This window comes from Melospiza georgiana, chromosome 1 (assembly GCF_028018845.1).
Source record: "Melospiza georgiana isolate bMelGeo1 chromosome 1, bMelGeo1.pri, whole genome shotgun sequence".
In the NCBI taxonomy this organism is placed as follows: Eukaryota; Metazoa; Chordata; class Aves; order Passeriformes; family Passerellidae; genus Melospiza; species Melospiza georgiana.
The window spans coordinates 125,350,254-125,370,798 of NC_080430.1; the positions used below are offsets into that span (position 1 = coordinate 125,350,254).

At 37.0% G+C, this 20,545-nt stretch overlaps 1 protein-coding gene across 1 annotated transcript in view; it reads left to right on the forward strand.

The window, feature by feature from the left end:
• The first annotated feature begins 13,339 nt into the window (after positions 1–13,339).
• The window catches only part of ZC2HC1A (zinc finger C2HC-type containing 1A), a 45,927-nt gene continuing 38,721 nt past the window's right edge, over positions 13,340–20,545 (forward strand). The window contains exon 1 of the mRNA XM_058025898.1: positions 13,340–13,361. Within this exon, the coding sequence (XP_057881881.1) occupies positions 13,340–13,361 (22 nt within the window). The remainder of the gene's footprint in view (positions 13,362–20,545) is intronic.

Genomic DNA, 20,545 nt, shown 5'->3' on the forward strand with positions numbered 1-20,545 from the left:
GCTAAAATAGAGAATTTCAGGTGTTCTTAATGTTTTAATTTTATATTTCAGAAACATCACTGAATTTTGTCCAGAGAAAAGACTGAGCTGCTGTTGAGACTGAGCACAGTGTAGTAACCTCAGCTTTGACAGAGTTTGCCTTACCTCACCAGTGTTCCTGTGTTGTATGCTGTATTTTTGCTGACTTGTTACTTTGTTTTGCTCTGCATCTCTTTCTGGCTGGTTTATTTTCCTGTGGTTCCCTGATGTAAAATAATACCCTAGAAATAGATGAAGTGCTGTATTATTGTATATTGACTGACTAAAGCTCATGTAGAGTAGAAGAAAGACTTTTTCACTTAATCTTTTTGGTCAATGCACAGAGTGGGATTTGTTTCGAAGTTCTTTCCATGAGAGAAGCAACAGAGCCAGGAAGGAAGTGTGAATTCAAGAAGACAGGCCAGCAATATAAGGAGGAGATCTTTTCTTAATAGCAAGGCAAGTGGGCCCAGTGCACAAAATAGCTTCCTCTATCATATGATGAACAGTTAGGTTGTGTTTGTAATAGCTAAAAGGAAGACAAAGTCTTCCAATGTTAGGTGATATTTTGATTTCAGAACCAACTTCAGTTCTCAACAGTAATCTAGAACAGAAGCATCCATAAATCTGGGGCACATGCCCTTGAGACCAATCCTAGTATCACCAGGTTCTAATGAAATCAAAGATGTCTCTTGTTCTCTAACATAGAACACAGAATGCTCTTAAAAAGCAGAAATGCTTAACAGATAATAAAATTATAGAAATAAGGGTAGTGGCAGGAACATTCTCAGTGTTCCCTACATCTTCAGGCTGAACAAGAGAGTAGGGACAGAGATTATCAATGTGGATGAGTGCTAGCTCACTATCTGATAGTGAGTTAACAAAATATGAACAAGTTATAAAGCAGAGGGTAAAGCTAAACAAAAATATAGTGCACTTATGCTTACGAAAAGCATCCCCATCTTCTGAAAGCAGCAGGACTTCATGTTCTATCCTTTTACATTGATTTTTACATTATGGCTTAGGAGCTGCTGATGTTTTAGAATGGAGAACAGGACAGACTTGTCAATGCATGATGTGTGTGTATAAATGATCTCTTGGTATTTTCAGGCAACACATGCTTCAGTCCCCTGAAACAAAATGTTTATAAAGAGATCAGTGCTAGTGATGACTTGCTTATGAGTGCTTAAGGTAAGTTTTTAGCAAATTTGCCATCAGTATACACTTTAAATCCTATTTGCTGTTAGGAATTTCTGTGGTGCTGATCCATGGGTGTAATGTGATAGCAAATAGTTTTACAAAAGTTCAACTGAGTGCTCCCAAAATTTCTGAGACAAAAACATTAATAAAAAACCCATACCACCTTCTTTCAATAGCAAAGACAGATGATTAGCGTTTTGTATTTGCTAAATAATAAACCTGTTTTATCAGTGGTTAATCAGTTAATGCTTAGATTTAGTTTTGTGAAAAAAAAATTATTGAACCTGAAAAATTAATCAGGTTTTTGCGTACAAAAGGATAAGAGATGAAATTTTTTAAAAAGGTAGCTTGGCAGCAATTTATAGGAAATAGTGACATATCACCTACAAGAGGTATGGGAGATCCTTGTGGAGAGATCAGATCTTGAGCTGCTCTGCATGTAAGCTGATCTATTCTACATCTGGTTTGTTGTATTAGCATGTAAATTATGTCTCATTGTGTTCATCAAACATGGGTATTGCAAACAGATACACAAGACAGTTTTTTTTAAGTATGAGTCCAGAAAAACAGGCTTCCAAGGCAGCAAAGAAAACAGGATATTTTTAACCACACAGCATGCTAATAGGTCAGTTTCATTACTCATATATTTTTATTTGCAGGTTCTTCTTTTCAATAAAAGAGAACACATGATTGTGCAAAGAAACTCAGCGTTAGAATGTTCACATCAGCAAAACCATGCATTTCTCTTCGTAGAATTCATTGTTATTAGGGTCCTCAAATGGCAAGTATCTAGACAATGTGTATTAGACATGTTTTTGATATGGGAAGCTTATTATTAAGTCTCAGTGAAATTTCACTGTGTTTCCCACTAGTTTAGTCAACTCACTTGGCTGTAAAATGTCTTCTGTTCCCCACATTCTTTCCAGTTCAGTGAGCAGCTGGCTATTGATGCAGAAACACATGTACTGTAATGAAAGATATCTGCTGCTTTAATATTTCTCTCTATCAATAGAACAGAACATAGATGAGTCCTTGGTGTCAGGATCTACTTTAAAATGTCCTGGGATTGCCATCACTTGTGGGAATTCAATAACTGGCCCTGGAAGAGGCTATGCTAGGGTTTTGGTGGAAAATTATAGTTACAAATGAATGTAAAACACCAACATTATGCATAAATTTGGGAAGGGAGGGGGGCTTGAAACTTGGGGTGTTACACAGGTAGCCTGAAAAGCATATTCTCCCAGAAATGTAGCTACTAAATTAGATCTGGCAAACTTAAAAAGTTTCTAACATTTTAAGAAGTTTTGCCATAACCCATACAACACGCCATTGTATTTGGAAATTGTTTTCATGCTATTTCTTCTCAACAAGGATTGTGTGCACTTTGTCAAAAAAATAGGTTGGAACATGCAATAAAAAGTAGAAAAACTCAATCTGACTGTACAGCCATGAAAAAAGTGTCATTCCTGCACATAGCCCTCCCTCAGACACAGCATCTGCAGGTAATGCTTATGACTGTTGCCATACACTGTATTTTAGGTTGGTTGGAACAGGATTTTCAAGATACCCTCTGGAGTACAACTGAACCATACCTTCTATCACCAGGTTTATTAATTTTTTCTCCCAAACTGATGTTCAGATGAACATCAGTTCATCTGAACTGATACACTCTGACGTATAATTCTAAATATCCATGTGGTAATAAAAATGGCTCTACTTTAGACTGAAATGTAATAGAATTTCTTGTAGTTATTTGTAATTTCCTATGGATCTGTAAATATTTTATGCCTGTATTTGCACTGAAACTACACTATATATTTTACAATTAAACACCACAGACTAAATGTGAATATGCAACATAAAAATACTGTGAGATATTTAGCTCTTTGAGGTATACACTCCAGTCTTCCTGGAAATTATACACAAGGACAAATAGGGCACAACTTAAGTGTTTCAGTAAAAATCTTTGTTTTCACAGCCTCATTTTTGATCCTGCAATGCAGTCAAAATGTAGACTATGTAACATCTGATTATAGTCATCATTTCCCTAGCAACAGACTGATATCCTCACTCAATACATTATACAGTATATTCCAGAGAACAGGGCATGCCAGAAGGAAAGAAGATGGATGACTCAACAGGTCTTTTTCATCCGTAATTCTCTCATCTGTGGAAAGAATGAAGAACTCTCTGGACACAAACACAACATCCTCATTTGTTTGGAAGTGCAAACAACAACAGTGTATAGTAGTATTAATAATAATGATTCTTTAGAAACTGCTATTATGGCATTATTATGGAGCTCTCCCCACAAAAAATAAAAAAAAGGCAAGCACCCTGGAAAGTAACAAAAAAATGGCACACGGACACCTCCTGGTGGCACTGGGGTGTATTTTTAAATAGAAGGATTCAAAATTAAACCAACCCATAGAAACTAAGGTCCAAACAGCCACGATTGATCTAGGGTGATTAATGGGTTGAGAAAAATCGTTGAAAATCATGAGAGCAGAGCATGGTAATTATATCTTTTACATGATTGAATTATGGCCTTGCCTTTTGTACTTAATCTCTTAAATTATTTTTCAGAACTTCCCCAGGCACTGCACCCATACCCCATAAATAAGATTTCCATAACTACTAGAAATAAACCAGGAGTTCTAAAGTAGGCCTTGCAACTGCTTTCAGTAGTTGAACTGAAATCAGAAATGCATTATTGGCTGGTCTTCATGCAAACTCTGATAGCTCTGAGGACAACCAAAAAGATTCCAGCCTATGTTCACCAGTCTGGCAGCACAGACAAAATACTGTACATTCCTGGCAATATTTACTATCAGGAAATTAACAATCTGAGTATATCAAATAGGCTATAAACTTAAATAGTCATCAAAGCAAAACCAAAGAATAGTCATCTGAAATTTGTGGAATGTTTGTGCTTACTGGAATTCCCCCCGAAAAGAACCTCAGAACATAACACAAAAAAAACGACCCAAACAAAAAACCCTCAGAAATGTCATCAAGTCAAATTCATAAGAAGGGAAATTCCAAATTATTACAGAGTGTTTATGATAGACTACTCTTTCCTTGTGCTATTCCATGATCCAGGCCAAACAACTAGGTTTTAAAAAGAAAAATAATGAAGGAATTTTTTGGCTATTACCATAAGTAACCCAAGATGCTTCAAAGAGAAGGGGAAAACAGAAGAGAGCTTTGGTGAGTAAACCTGTTTTCTACCTTCTTTCCTAATGTCTGAAAGGTGACTTAGTGCTGCAGCAGGTTCAATTTTATTTCAACTTTTTTTTCTCTTTTCACTGTCTGGAATATGTTCATTCTCCACCAAGTCTTGTGACCAATCATTTAGGATTATGAAACAGTTCTGCATAAGACAAAGCCACAGAGAAATTTCATTCCCTTTATCTATCTATGCTTTCACAAATACAGAGTCCACAGAATATTGTAACACCAATTATGACAGGGATGGTAAGTTGTTTTGCAATGGCACTTCCAAACAGAATCATAGAATGGTTTGTGCTAGAAGGAACCTTAAAAATCATCCAAGCCCCCTCCCATGGGCATGGACACCTTCCACTAGACCAGGTTTCTCAGAGCCGCATCCTTGAATACTCCGAGGAAGGGAGCATCCACAACTGCTTTGAGCAACCAGTTCCGGCACCTTGCCACCTTCATAGTCATGAATTTCTTCAATATGTAGCAAAAGTGTTGTCCTTGTATCACTCTAAAATCACAAATTGCTCTTTCAGTATTGCAAACACAGTTCTACTGCATGCACAGCTTTCTCCCAAGGAAATGAAGGCACCTGAATGTACATAGCCACCTACCTGTGAATCATATCAGTTGTGAATTCTGCTGCTTTTGTTTGGGAACTCATTCTTCCCTAAAACTTCCTGGTTTTTCAGAGCTGAAAATTACAGATCTGTCTGATGAAAGCTGTTTACTTTCCATATATGTATATGTGTGTTTGTGTAAGTATTCAAGGACTGGAGAATTAGGCAGACATTCCATACCCTTGGGCACATGGTGTATGTTGGGGATGGTGCTATGTAGGACCAGGAGCTGAATCTTATGATCATTCAGAGTGCCTTCCAACTTAGCTTTTTCAGGAATTCTGTGACTCTTTGTCAAAGAAAAACAAGTTCACAAATGAAATATTGTAGAAAAATCCACATCCTTTACTAAATAGCATTCTTCTACCAAATTTTGGCCATAAAATATCTGACATTAATGTAAATGTCAGCACCTTGTACTGTGCTGTCCTGAAGACACTTTTCTCAAAAGACAAAGTACCTTATTAATTCTACTATGGTAGTTTAGCAAACCCTGGCCCTAATTACAGTAGTTCTGCAAAACTTGGACGCAGATCTATCAAGATAATATTTTTATTGCTGTTTGACCTGCAGGAGACCAGCTTCCATGTCAGCAACATTCAAGGCCAGTCAACATCTTCCCAAGACCTCATAGCCTCTTTATGGTCCCTCTTTACTGTTGTACTCAGATATTTAGGGGCTGCTCTCTGAAGCTTTATTCTGTTCCTCTAAAATACTTCAAGTGACTGCTGTTCATGTGTTGTGAGGTCAGAAATCTGCTGTATTAAAACTGATTTTTTTCCTCTGGTGCTTTTATTTGTTTAGGACATATAAGACTGTTCAGTAAATATTCCAGCTTCCTGAATATTTTCACAGTAATAGTGAATGTAAAGAACTGAGCAGTTTATTTCAAGCTAGGAAAAAAAGCAAGCAACTGCTTTGAGTTTTATGGAACAATACATACATATACACTAGTAATTATTAGACAGTGCTCAGCACTTTCTGCAAAAATAACACTTTAAAAAAATGTGGATCTGATTTATATAGGTTATAAGCTATACAGGTTATAGAGAAATCTCATAAAAATCATCTTCACTAAAGATAACAAATTTGGAGAAATATAAAACTCATATGGAGATACACTCTGACCAAAAGCAGATTCAGCTGATAAAGTTTTGGTGTTCAAGTTTTAATCACAAGGAGAATTAATGGTGTAGTTGTTGCCCTGAAGTTTCACCAAATAAATTGCCCCAGTTTGAACCCAGAAATTCCTATCCCTCATCCAACCAATTGTACTGATTTGGGCTGAGAGAGAGTCAAGAGAGAAAGAGAAGCTTCTCCAGGGGATGATTAAGGAGCACAATCTAGTTTAGGTTTTTTGAATTGCACCCTATAAATAGTGTTTGGTGGGACTTCCTGTTTAGTTACATGGACAATTCCCTTCAGTGGGAAAATATTTTAGCCCAAATATTTCTTTATACCTACACAACGAAGAATCAGGACTCACAAACTTGTCTTTTCAACTTGACTTTCTATTAATTTTTCCCTTTCTCTTGAAATGAGATAGCAAAGGCTCATATCACAAGTGGAACAGGTATTTCAAACATATGTACCAGTTTCACTATAGTCATTATGTTTTATGAACCACATTAACTGGGTGCATGGGGTTTTGCAGATTTAGACACAAGATGATTCACAGCAAGATTGTGGTTCCTAAACACATTTATTAACTGCTCAACAGATGACAATCTACCAACCTGAAAAAACCCAATTTGACCTGGCAATCAAAGCAGTACTTCAAAAGACACTAATTAGACCAGCTGTGCAAGGTTCTAAAGAAAGGACATCAATAACCCCAGCAACAGGCATCTGGAGTTTGTTCACTTTAGCAACTGTATTGCACATAAAATACATGTCTGAGCTGGCAATTAAGTGTCTCCAGTGGTAGCAGCTGCAAGTCTGTGCTTTTCAGAATGGGTCAGGTTGGAAGGGACCACAGTGGATCATCTACTCCAGCTTCCCAGCTCAAGCAGGGTCATCCTAGAGCACCTTCACTGATATTTGATGTGAAATTTTGAAAATGTCTGCCTTTATGAAAAAGCTGTGGATTAAGCTGTACCAGTTATTTTAGTGTAAAGGGACAGGATGACACTGTATTTCATATCATCTTATTTCTTTGCACTTACCTATAGAAGAAGGTAGAAGATAGAAGATAAATGTCAACTTGGAAGGTATTTCCATCTATACTGTGTTCTTTCCTCTTTGAACATTTTGGTGCTGCAAAGTGAATGTAGCAGAATTAGCATAATGAATTAAACCAGTGGTAATATCAGAAACAGAATATATTTAATAGAATTCAATACAATTAAATCTAAAACTTTTTTCCTATATATGTTTCTGTGGGGGGATGGAAAGTTACAGAATAGAGATAGTGCAGAAGGTAATCCCACCCCTGAGGAGTTGCAGCTGTACTAATCACCAAGGCTTAGGAACAGGCCTGCCCTTAACAGGCCACAGCTGTGTCCAATGAGGATGAGTGCTATAAAAGAGTGAGTTAGCTGGGTGAGGAGGCAGCTGGAGTTTGTTTGCTGTGAGGAAGGAGTCAGTGCTATGAGGAGATGTCCGTGAGAAATCGCCAAGAAAGTATGGAACTTTTGCAAAAAGATGGCAACATGTTTCATCAATATTAATAAACTTGTTTCCATTTTCACTTTTTTTGTTCTGTATATTTGCACTTCTCACTCTACTTTCTGAAGATATTGCTTGCTTAAGCCTGACGTCGACTTTTAATGCTTTAAAAATTAGCCCATTTGGCTTGTTTAAGTCAAATATTAAAGTCAAATCTAAAATACAAAAACATTTTTACATCGGAAATTACAGTTTCAGAGAAGCATGTGCACTCTGTAGCTAACACCTTTGAGGTGATTCTGCTCTTTTACCTACAGCATGGGGAACACTTTGGAAGGGTTTCAGAAGGACACTTTGAAGCTTTGTTTCATAACGTGGGGGCATATGGATTAAGAAAATCAATCTGTTCCACCAGTCAGCCAGGAGCAATAGGTTTTTTTTTCCCAATTAACATCTGAATGAGTTCAGAATAGTGAAAGGTGCCCATCTTAGTACTTGTTTCTTGAACCATGCTGTGCATCAATTAGAACTCTATATCTTTATTTATATCTATATCTCCATCTAATCATATGGATTAGATATAGCCATATAGGGATACACTAGCCAGCTGTATACTGATATAAGCATATAGATACATAGGCATATTATATGTATATATTACATATCTCTGTATTCTATAATCTGAGTGCAATTCCCCAAGCAGAGAAATTGCTCTACTCACCAACCATAATCACACGGCAGTTCAGTTATTATTTTTTTCAGCATCATCAACAGGAAAAGCAGAACATTTTTTTCTTGAGCATTATAATACCTAACAAGTCCAGGTAGGATGAGATTTTTTTTTCTTTGTTCAAATGTCTTTCTTAGATTTTATATTCCAGTAAAGATAATATGCTAAGCTTTGTGAAGACACATTACTGGGCAAGGAAGCAATTTTATCTTAAAAGCTTTCAGGGTGCAGTTTGACAGCTTGGGCTTTAAAATTTGTGATTTCTATGAACCAGTCTGCCAGGCTGCATCACAAGGAAGTACAAATGTGCTGTGCATGAAGTGAAGGTGCTGCATATAACCTTGAATCTTCACATGTAGGAAAGGTTAGCCCTCTCTTTCAATCACCATCTTGTAGCCATAAGCCAATATGCTCACTTGTCCTTGCCAGAGAGCTGAAATAAACGTTGGAGGGAATTGTTCTGCACAAGGATAGTTTTTGACTAAGCTCATTTAGTGGCTCTGAATATAACAGCCACTGAGTACAAGACTCGGAACTGCTCCTGTAACACTTTGTTCTTCCAGAAAGTCAAGTTCCTACTCTTTTGGACAGCTATACATCGCTTTTACCAATGATCTTTTAAAGTCAAAACTCAAAACCTTAAGTAAGAGTCCTAGACTTAGCTCAAGGTCTAGATGCCATGTCCCTTTGTGGCTGAAGGTGAGATCTCTTTCCTGTTGAAAGTCACAGGATCTTTGGGGCATTTTGCTCTTTAAAGAAAGTACCTCAAGCTACCATACATTAAAAGTACCATACATTAAAAAAAAAGGCCAGATGCTCATGACAATATATTGTGTCTCAATATAACAGTCATTCATTCTTCTTAGCTCACCACTTTATTAAAGGATTTAGCAATAGTGCCTGTTTCCACAACAGTTTGAAAAATAAATCTGTGATCCATGGCATCAAAGCATTAGCATCATTCCCATGCTTTGTCTGAGACTTTGAATCTCCACCATGTACCTTCTGGACAAGAAAGTATTCTGGTGCTGAGATTCTCAAGACTTCCTTTAAAAGCATTTCCCTACTGTGTAAAAAGAAATTTAAATCCTTACTTACCTTCTCCCAGGTGAATGCCATAACCACTAGACTACCTCACAATGGGTCCAAAACTACACTGATTATCTTCTTTAAGGAAAAAGACTAGGATTGATAATCTCATCTTCAATGGGAGCTACTCAAAGGAATTTGCATACTTAATAAGAGCAGTCAAGCCAAAGAAGAGAAAGGTATCCCAAGCTTAAAAGGAGACATTTCCATCCTTGACAAGCAGGTCTTAGACATCACCTTGTGCTATTCTTTACAGGCTTATGTAGAGGCACATGACTTCTGCAGATCACTTTTCTATGCCCATAACCCAGGGCTGGCCTAGGCATCCTCAAAGGATGAGGAATTTGCAAGCGTTGCATCCTCCTTATGAGCACAGTCCAAGATTTATTAACTTCTCGTGGGAGAGATCGCAAGCTACAACTGATCTGAAGTTTAGATATATCCAACATTTTCTATCCAACAACAAGAATAATAAAACATCCTTAAACTATTAACTGAGCATTGGCATCCAAGAGCAGATTTCCTTCTGGCATAAATATTCCAGGCTAATTTTGGGTGAGGTTGGTGATAAACAGTTCATTTTGAAGCTGTCAGTTACTCCTTGCTTCTCCATCCTAGGATTTTTAACTTAATAACACAACCTGTCTTTTTCATGTATGATGTTGATAGTTCATAAAAAATCCCAAAACATCCTTTACCAACTGGAAGAATGAAATCTGGGAACAGAAGAAAAACAAATCCACAAAATCGTTGGATTTTGTCCTTTTCTGACCTGGCAGTTGCTTTTATAGTATTCCAAACAAATATTTTGACAACACTTTTAAAAATAAAGACCTTTTCTTCACTAAGAAAATACATTTAAGACTAATAGTAAAAAATATAACTTTTACAGCTGTGTTTAACAGAAAGATTTATCTGATGTGCATATAAATATGTATATATGTGACAGAAAAATATAGCATAAATCTATGACTGGAGAAATTGATGAAGTGAGAAACTGAAATTAGGTGGTCAGCTGAAAAAAGAAATTTAAAATTGGGCAGTTTCCCTTGACTTCATCTCTCTAAAATCTATTGTTCCTGAGTAGATGTGAGACTGCTGAGGCAAATTCAGCTCCTGTCATGTAAATTTAGGGTAATGGTATTGAAGTGAGCATAACATTTATTTATTGCCTTTTAGGGCAGGAGTCAACTGTACCCTGTAATTTCTGCATCAAATCCATGCTGTAAAACAGCTTCATATTTTATCAGGATCTAAATCTGCACATAGATGCATTTATTCTTGGGCATTTGCTGAAAATTGCTACTAAAGTCCACCAGTGGAGGGGAAGGTGTCCAGTGATGGACTGGGGTTCCTTTTAATGCAAAATGTCTGTATCTTAGAAAATTATTCTTAACAAAATCCAGTGAAGGCATTTCAAAGCTCACTTCTTTCTTTGAACATATGACTACAAATACTGTTACTGTTTACAGCTGTATGGCAGTATCTGAGAATAGCATATTGTTCTGAAAGTTCAGAAGAGCAAACAATACATTTGAAACACAAACAAAATCCCCATTCTTCAAACAAAATCTTGATTATTTTCATTCCCCTCATATTTATTTGACATTCAGCTTTGAGGCTTTAAGGAGTCATGAGAGGAGATTACTATTATTATTGTTGTTGCTACTGTTTTATGATATAATGCTGAGTTCATTTTTCTTTCATCACAGCTTGATTATGCAAAACTGTCTCACAAAATAGTTACCTAAATGGAACTGTGGTGAAATCCATATAACAGTAAAAAATAAGACCACTTAATGCATATATATAATACATGGAACTAGCTAATTTAATATAATGGTAGGCATTAGCAACAGACATCTTCTACATGTCTTCAAGTTCTATCCTATCTGGAAACCTGATAAACATCACACTTCTAGTTCAAGTTTCTGGTTTACAGCACCATTTTTATGAAAAGAGCAGAAGGGTTAGATTTCTTTGCAATGGCAGGTTTATTTGCTGTTTCTGTGAGGACCCTTCCTCTGACTTTCCCAGCCTCATTCCTCTTTTTGAACTGTGTCATTAGCAACTCTGGTTCTAGAAGTCTTGGGCTTTGTCTTCAGTCCTGCTGGTCACAGAAAATGTTACCTTTCTCTTCCAGGTGGGACTGGACCTTCCAACAGCAAGTCAGACGTCCCAGACAATTCATCTTCCAAGAATTACACAGAGAAGTCAGAAGTTTTTTTCCTCAATAGCTGTAGGTGAATCTTCTGTTTTTGACACTTCACCTTGGCCCATTTCATCTTTTAAGTCTTCCAAGCCTAAGTTATGGAGTGAGATAGTGAGATCCTTTTCTTTAAGAGTTTCAGGAAGCCATTTGTAGTCACATAGCAGATGGATGCAGCATAACATCCACAAGCTATGAAGTCACATAGCAGATGGATGCCTATTAAGATCATGTCAGTCTCCTTTTCCTCTTTTTACAAAAAAAAAACATTTCTTGTCAAGTTCCTCAAGCATTTTTCTTGACTGTATTGCACTAAGGAAAGAACGCTTAGAAAGCTTGTCCTGTAAGCCAGTGCTCTGTACCAAAACAAAGACAACTTATGCTTCTGGAGACCTGAGGAGAAAGGTAGCACAGCCAGTCAGGCAGAACACCCTTTCTGGGCAGAGGCTCAGGTGCCAATGGACTACACATTCACTTTAGCAGCACAAGCTTTTTACAGTAAACACTTTTCATGGAAAAGACTACTGCAGAGAGCTCTGTTCCCCTCACAGACCTTGATCAAGTTACCAACCATGAAAAAACTCACCAATGAAAAAGTTAAATAGATTATTGCAGTTATGACAGTTGTAATTGGTGACATTTGCTTTTTGTAACCTGTTAGTAAGACTTGGATAGAGAATGATAACCCTTACGAACTGAGTCTTACTGGTTAATTAAGGAATGTAGAAGGGGAGAGTATGGAGCAATCCCCTCATGCCTTACTAAAAAGTTCTGGGATTGAATGCCTTTTCTGTGAGAAGGAAAAGGAGTACTTTTTAAGGGCCTGTCTGGATTTCAAGAGGGTTGTTAGGCAAATACCAATATAATTTTTCTAATGGCATTTGGCCACATCATTGTTTCACTCTTTACTCCTGCTTACAAGTTTCCTAACTGCACTGAACTTTTACAAATTTAGGAATTCACCTCTAATAAAGAACAGCAACATTTCTTCACAACTCCTTCAAGGAAAATCCTATTTGAAAAGAAGGAAAGGTTTGCATAGTAACTGTAAGAATCTCAGAATAACATAAGAAACTGTAAGAATGTGAGGTCATATCTCAGGCTGATGGCTTTGGAGGCACATACTGAACCCATGAAAAGATAAAACAGAGCGTTAGCATCTGCTGATAACAAAGGGTCACATTTTTTCTACACCAATTATGTGGGTGTAGCCTTCTTTAGACAAAAAGTCAAGCACCCAGGTCAAGCCTTTTAAGAACAACTTTTCTAGTTATTATTAAGGGAAAAAAAGTTCATATCTTGCAAAATGAAAGGCAGAGGCTGAAAAAAAAAGCGATTTTGCAGTCTGTTTTTCTCCCCCACAGCAGATAGATTAATGAGCTTACACAGCATGATCAAAACATATAAAAATGGTATTTCACATCTCTTCTTAAGCATAGAGAAGAATTTATATTTTTTTATTAATAATATTTCTGGAATAATGGAGTTGCTCTGAGAAAAAGGCACAATAAGCTTGTTTTGTTATTCTGATACTCAACAACAATGCATACCCATATCGAGTGGTTTTGGTTGGATGGTACTTTGCAGTCTTGATTATTTAGCGTGCATCTCACTGGACCAAGAAATTTTTTCATACTTTAAGGGATGTCCTTCCACTCACACAAAGGTGAGTGTTCATTCAAAAGAACTGTAGCTAAATGTGATTACTGCGAAAAGAAAAATTTTTGTTTTTAAAAAAATCTTGTCTATCTGAAAGTGAAACTAAAATACTTTCATTGCCAAGGCCTACAACCATATGGCACATAGAAAACCTTGTGTCTGTCAATATCACTTCACAAAGCATTACTAAAAGAAGCATAAGGGCGAAAATCATCTGTACCACAGCAGCATCCAAATTCTCTGGTGTTTTCATGGTGGTTTAATGATCCATAGCAATAATGGGAATATTTCATAAATAAGTAATGCTTTTTGTTAAAATGGCATTTCCTCAAACTAGGAATGGCAGGAGTTTTAAATGTGAAAACAAAAGCCTTGAAAGAAAGAAAGAACCAGGAAAGAAAGAATTTCTCTGCAAACAAAAATTTCTCAGCAAAAAAAAAAAAGGGGGAGAATTTGCCTTAAAGGGTGTGCATATGCTATTTTGATAGCAAGTACAAATTTCTGAATTCATAGTACAAACAGAAACAATGCAGAGCTCCTGTAAATTACTGTACCAAGTAGAATACTGCATGCTGATCCATATCTCCATAGATATGAAACAGTGACCTCATCCCTTCTACTCGAATAATGAAATCTGTTACATACAAAAATAGCTACACAGTAATTGTAAGCCATTGGCAAAGAAAAACCCAATTACCTCAAAGACTGTCAGTGGCAGCATTTGCTTCTAATTCTTGTTTTTGTTTATGGCAAAAATAATAATCATTATGTTAGCAAACCAAATGTTTATGCATCAAGCATATTAACTGAACTGGCACGCACACAGCTATAGGATAACATACACAAAAGCTGACTGATTAAGATAATGGATGAATAAACACATCAGCTGATGGAAATAACATTTGAGATTTCTGTGGAGGACTTGGAGGGAAGTACAGAACTGGAAAGAGCTAAAATGGCAATTCAAATATAAGGTCCAACATCCAAAAAGTTTGAGGTCTGAATGTAAGGAAGCTGAATGACCTAAAAGATATCTAGTCATTCATATAACACTGTAGTTCTGACAGACAAATAATAGTACAGGGGGATGTTCAGGTTCTGCTAGGAACTGTGCTGGACTTTCGTGTTTTAAATTAATTACAGAATCACGGGTTGGTTGAGGAGGGAAGGGACCTCTGGAGGTCATTTGCTCCAACCCCCTTGCTCAAGCAGGGCTACATACAGCAGGCTCACCATGCCCATGTTCAGGTGAATTTTGAATATCTAGAAAAATAGAAACTCCACAAACTCCCTGGGTAACCTGTGTCAGTGCTCAGTCACCCTGACAGTAAAAAGCTCTTTCCTGATGTTCAGAAGGAACCTCCTGTGTGCTGGTGTGTGCCCACTGCCTCTGGCCCCCCCCCCATCACTGGGCACTGTTGATAACAGCCTGGCTCTGCACTCTTTGCCCTCTCACTTGAAGTATTTCCACACATTGATGAAATCCCTGTGGGCCTTTTCTTCTCCAGGCTGAACAGCCCCAGCTCTCTCAGCTTTCCTCATCAGAGGGATGCTCCAGTCCCTTCAGCATCCTGCTGGCCCCCCACTGGATGGCCCAGTTCATCCACATTTCTGTGGCACTGAGCTATCTAGGATGGGATGCAATACTCCAATGCAGTGTGGTATTCACTGGCACTGAGTACCAGTGCTGAGCAGAGCAGCTGTTTCCTCCCTTCTCCTGCTGGCAATGCTTTGTCAGTGCAGCCCAGGATATCATTCCTTCTCTCTGCCATGAGGGTGAAGACACCAAGACTTGAGGTAATATATCCTGTAGGACTGGTCAGCAGGGAGGGCATGCCTATCTGTAAATATGGGCTAAAGGCTATATTCAGCAGGTATGCAAAGGGCTGACTTGTAAGACATAAATGGGCCTTGCTTTACGGTGACTCAGCCACCATGCTCTAAGCAAATCTCCTCATTTGTCTGCTTGTACTGCAGGCACTTTGGAACCCACTTAGTCACACTTTTCTCTGAAGTGCAAGCAGCCCCAGCCCCTCAAGGCATGGCTGAAGAGGCTCCATCTATCCCAACTGCAAATGGTGATTTTATGTAGGACACTGGACAGGTGAGAGAACTTGGGGTACTTTGAGATGCCCCAGAATCTCCTTTCACAAGGTCAAATCACATTTGTATGCATAAGTTTGGTCTCAGGAAAAGGTACATGTAAATAGTTTCTACTGACTCTGCTGTCCCAAATTTTGTTTATGGTGCATAAAGTGCATACAAGGGATTATACAGACATAGTCATCCAAGCCAGATCAGAAGTGCAAATGAGGAGCTGGCCTCATTTGAGTCTGCTTACAATACAGAAATCAGTGAGGGAGATAATAATTAGAGAGAAGAACCTGAGGTTGCAGGAGCAATTCTTGAGAGCAAAGTTCTGGAAATAGATGTTTGAATATCTGGAGAGAGTACTTAGGAAATAGCCTAATCTGAAATATTGAGAGAAAATCAAGCCATGAAAGTAACATAAGAGACTGATTTTAAAGTATTCAGAGGAGTAATAGAATTCAGTGGGGTTTCTCCCTGAACTGCCAGTTGCACAGCATTGCTAAGCCAGGACTTTCTGTTCTATTGCTAATGAATTAGGTCCACAAAAATCAAGAGTTTCACGCTGGTGGAAATTGAATGAAGTGGTCCTAGAATCAGAGGGAGGTAGACAGAGATGTAGGTAACAGAACTCTGTATTGCAAAATTTTCAGGAAGTGTAAGCAGTATCCAGAGCTGTAAAAGATTTTTGCTGGCTTAGTTGAAGTTAGATGCACACAAAAAGCATATTTGAAAATACAAAATCGGGCCTGAAGCTGAGTTTCAGTTCCTTGTTTCTCCCTTCAGTTTTAATTAGACGTTTTTTAGAATTACTTCTCCAAAAGTATTTAAAGAAAAATCTAAAGGAGGGTTCAATAAGGAAAGAGACAACCAGCAGTGCCTGCCAGCAAAACACTATTCTTCTTTCAGTACTCCCTATGTTTGATCTCTGACTGACACCTTTGCATTTTAATTGACAATACTTGGCACCACCTGATATGTTTATGATCTAAATGGCCTTCCCAAATGGACACAAAAATTCACTCAACACTTAAAACATGTTTATGTGTTAAAGACTAAGAAGAGGCCCATAAGAAATATTGATATACAGAGACACAAAATAAAAAAGTACTTATTGGAGGAATTTTGCCCAGCCCATTTTATCTTATTTTATATATAATCTGTTGAGAAAATAAAATTGAATCCCACTTAAAATCAACAAAATTCTCACAAATATCACAGAAGTGGCATCAGGAAAATGAAAGAAACAAAAATTCCATCTTAAAGTGTTATACATTGATTCTCAGAATCTCCTTCATTAATAATCTGCCCATTATGATATGAAAGCCAAAATCATATACTTAAGTTTTTATTTTGTAAATATTTACCTCTCCTCAAGCAAAAGGAAGATGATTGTGAACAAGAGGCAGAGGAGACAATTTCACCTCTTCACTCTGATTGTGGTTTTTCATGCTTTCATTTCCTCTTCCCATGTCTTACTCTGCAAGTGTCAGTAATGGCTTGAGATCAAGAAACTTCCATAGTTGCTGGATATTATTTTCACAAGTAACAGCTATTATATATAAATAGTGGGTTTTTTACACTCAGTATTTTAGAGCAAATATCACTTTAAGCAGGCTCTGAATTCAAAGTGTGTCTCATGCTGTTGAATAAAAACAGAAACCTTGACTCAATTTCTGAGATCAATGTTTGTAAATCTTTTAAATCAATATGAAATATCACAGTAAGCCAAAGAAGAATCAAGGAAAAGCTATGTCTAATCAAATATTAACCAGTGAATCAAATAATTAAAGATTTTTTTAAATCTCTAAATTCTACAGCTTGATCAAATGGCATGAAATATTTAAAAATACATTGTGAAAACTATTCTGACCTAGCATATGTCCCCTCTGTTTCTGAGATTAAAAATAGAATTATGCCACAGCCCAGTTGCTGATATATTCCAGTATGGTTCAGTTTGAGGGGCCCATTCCCCAGAGTGAAAGCATGGACTAATATTTCTGTGTTTCTTGCTCAAGCCTGTGTATATTTGGTGAGTTTTTATAAAGACACAGAAGATTTCCTGCCAGATGGCAAATTAGAAAATAAAATGCAACATTTTTTTCTTTATATTAAAATTTACAGTAATTATTAAAGTCACTCATGAGCAACCATTCATCACCACAAGTAATGTTTTACAATCCACAATGTGCCAAATGTGTCAAGATTCTTCCGTAAGTTCTCACATGAAGCTGGAAAGATCAGTGGATTTGTATCATATGGTGAAATTAATTTTTTTTCCAAGCATTTAATTACAGAGCAAAGCAAATTTATACAGAGAAAGCCATCTCAGAGTAGCTCAGACTGAGGGCCACCACATTTGTCACAATTATTTTCAGTTTGCTGAAAACTTCTAGTGTATTGATCTATACTTAAAAAGAAATTGATTGCAATACCCTGTGGAGCTGGGTGTTAGAGAGGCTGGAGCATCAGTTTTCACCCCACACTCTCAGTAGATGTAATCACTGACACATCTTAATACTAGAAAACAACATAGGGCATGCAGATATTTAGCATTTGGGGGAAAAAGATCACAAATCATCATGAGGAACTGGGAATTCTCAGCTTGGCCATGCACAAATATTATGGGTAAGAAATAGAGCAAGAAAGGCCAAAGAAATGTAGAGAGTGAGGCTGTGGCTTTGAAAGGAAAAATAAAAAGAGACAATCACAGGGAAATCAGCTACAACTGGAACAGGCCTGGAGAATTCACTCACTGGGCTCTTTGTTTAACTTAAGGAAAAGTACATTCAATTTAATGATACTTGGATTGGACAAAACTAAATGTTCATCTACAACTAGATGAAACTTTAGTGTTTTCTTTCTTTGCAAAACTATTAGGTAAAAATGATTTAAGAAGGTCTTCTACTGGCATATTCATGGCTAAGTATTCTGAAAGAACTGCAAATGTGCAAATTCAGTCATATCTCACAGTGTGATAAGGGATGATGTGCACTGCATAATATGTCCAGGTTTTTGTTGAAGAACAGATGGATCACAAGATCACATTCTGGGAAAGAAGCTGAGTATCTTAGGTGATAAATAAAAAAGGAAACTTTTCCATCTACCCCTTCAGAATATTTTATTCTGAAACAAAATCTAAGTTCAGCCAGAATTTCTAGTCTTACCATTGTCTAATATGACCTGTTCCTCTGCATAGTGAAGAAATAAACTATCAAATTACAATATAAACGTAGATTAATTTATAAAGCCATTTTAATTTCTTAATCTAAAAAAAAAAATTGCCTTGAAGGGTGAAATCACCTCATCTTGTTGACAGAATCATGGTACATATGTATAAATTTAATTTTATTCACCATGCAAGGCATTAGCAGGGTTCCAGAAGAGCAGAGTATTTCACCAGCTGGGTGATGAATTTGATCATAGAATACATAGATGCACCCCAGTTTTACATGTCTGCCTAGCAAAGTCCATCTTCTAATTGAGCATTTAGGAAAGACAAGCACATAAAGTGCTCTGTGGAACTCTCTGGCTTTGCAAAATCAACTTTGCAGCATTGTTTTTTCTCAGTAATCTCTCACTTTTGGCTTGCGTTTTGCCTTATAAAACAGATTATGTCCTAAACCAGCAAGCTGAAGCATGAAAGTGTGTTGGAAAATAAACACAGTCCAGGGGATTTACCAAAAGTCAATTTGTTCAGCTTACATATTCTGTATTCTGAATTGCCCTCTTATTTTTTAAGCACTACCCTGCTAGTAGAATTGTAAAAGATAACATCCCAACATATAAAAGACTGTTATACAGGTTGCAAAAGCCAATATATGGAAAAAAAGAAACCAGCAGAGATACTACATCCAGTGATAAAGTCACAGTCGCTTGTCTTCTTCTATTACTGGCTACTCAGTTTGAGAAGATCTACCCAACAGCTGACAAACAAGAATTTAAACTCATATTTTCTTAGTCCTTTGGGCATTATTATAAGTCATTTACTCTTATTTTTTTCAGTTTAGAATCAGCTTTATAAATTGAGCAGTTCATGTTCTGAGAGAGCAAAAACTGTTTACTCCAGTACTGCATACCAGGTTTTATTGTGGTTTCTGGTCTTGTTCTGTCTAATCTGGGACAACCACACCAAACAAAACTACAGAACTGTACTGAAAAAAAAATTGGGTAGCTAAAAAGATTGATAGCAAAATCACAATACTCCATTCCTGAATATAAATTCTGACTATAACCCACAAAAGAACAAAAGGCATTATTGCAGGAATTCAACTGAGGAATTATTTTAGTAGGAGAGTAATCATTCTTGTCTGTAGTCCTCAATTAACGTTAACTGTAAGAAAAAGCTTATTAGGAATATTTAAATTTTAAAGTCCCCCTGTGCAAGCATATCTGAATTCCCAGAAGCTAGTTACAGTGCAAAGTGTATTAATTAAAATACCGCTCTGGGAGATCCTTCTTTATCCAGTGTTCATTATTAACATGAAAGATAGTGGAAAGGTTTTGATTTTTTATAAAGATTTTAGTCACTGTGACAAGGATTCAAATGGTGAAAAAGAGCATTTGAAATGTTAATGAAATTCTGATCATTTTACAGGACTTAGTAGTTTTTTGACACTTCCACCCCAAAGAAATTATTTGCACTGCTTCACAAAAACCAGGGGCAAGGTATTGTCAAAACTCTGGATCCCGGAATCTTTTTCTAAAGTGACTAAAGATTTGGAAAAGTACAGTATAGGGATTTTTCTATATTAATATATACAGGTAGACATATTTATTCCACAGCTCCTCTTGGCCTGTTTAAACTGCTTATAAGATTCATAGCCCATTTCCTACAGCAAACCCCCTTCATGTGGAGTGACTGTTGGACCTATGAGTATTTCTAAATGTCAGAGCTTTTTGCATTACATTTTACCAAATATATCCTTTACCTTTCCAGGCATCTCTCACACAAGGGTGGTTACATGACAAACAGGGCTTACATATAGGAAATGAGTTTATTGTTGCCAGTCAGGCTGTGCCAGCCATAAACATCTGCTGGTCACAAACAAGGAAAAAGACAACTTTACATCTCAGCAGTACACCTGGGACCTGTGAGGACCG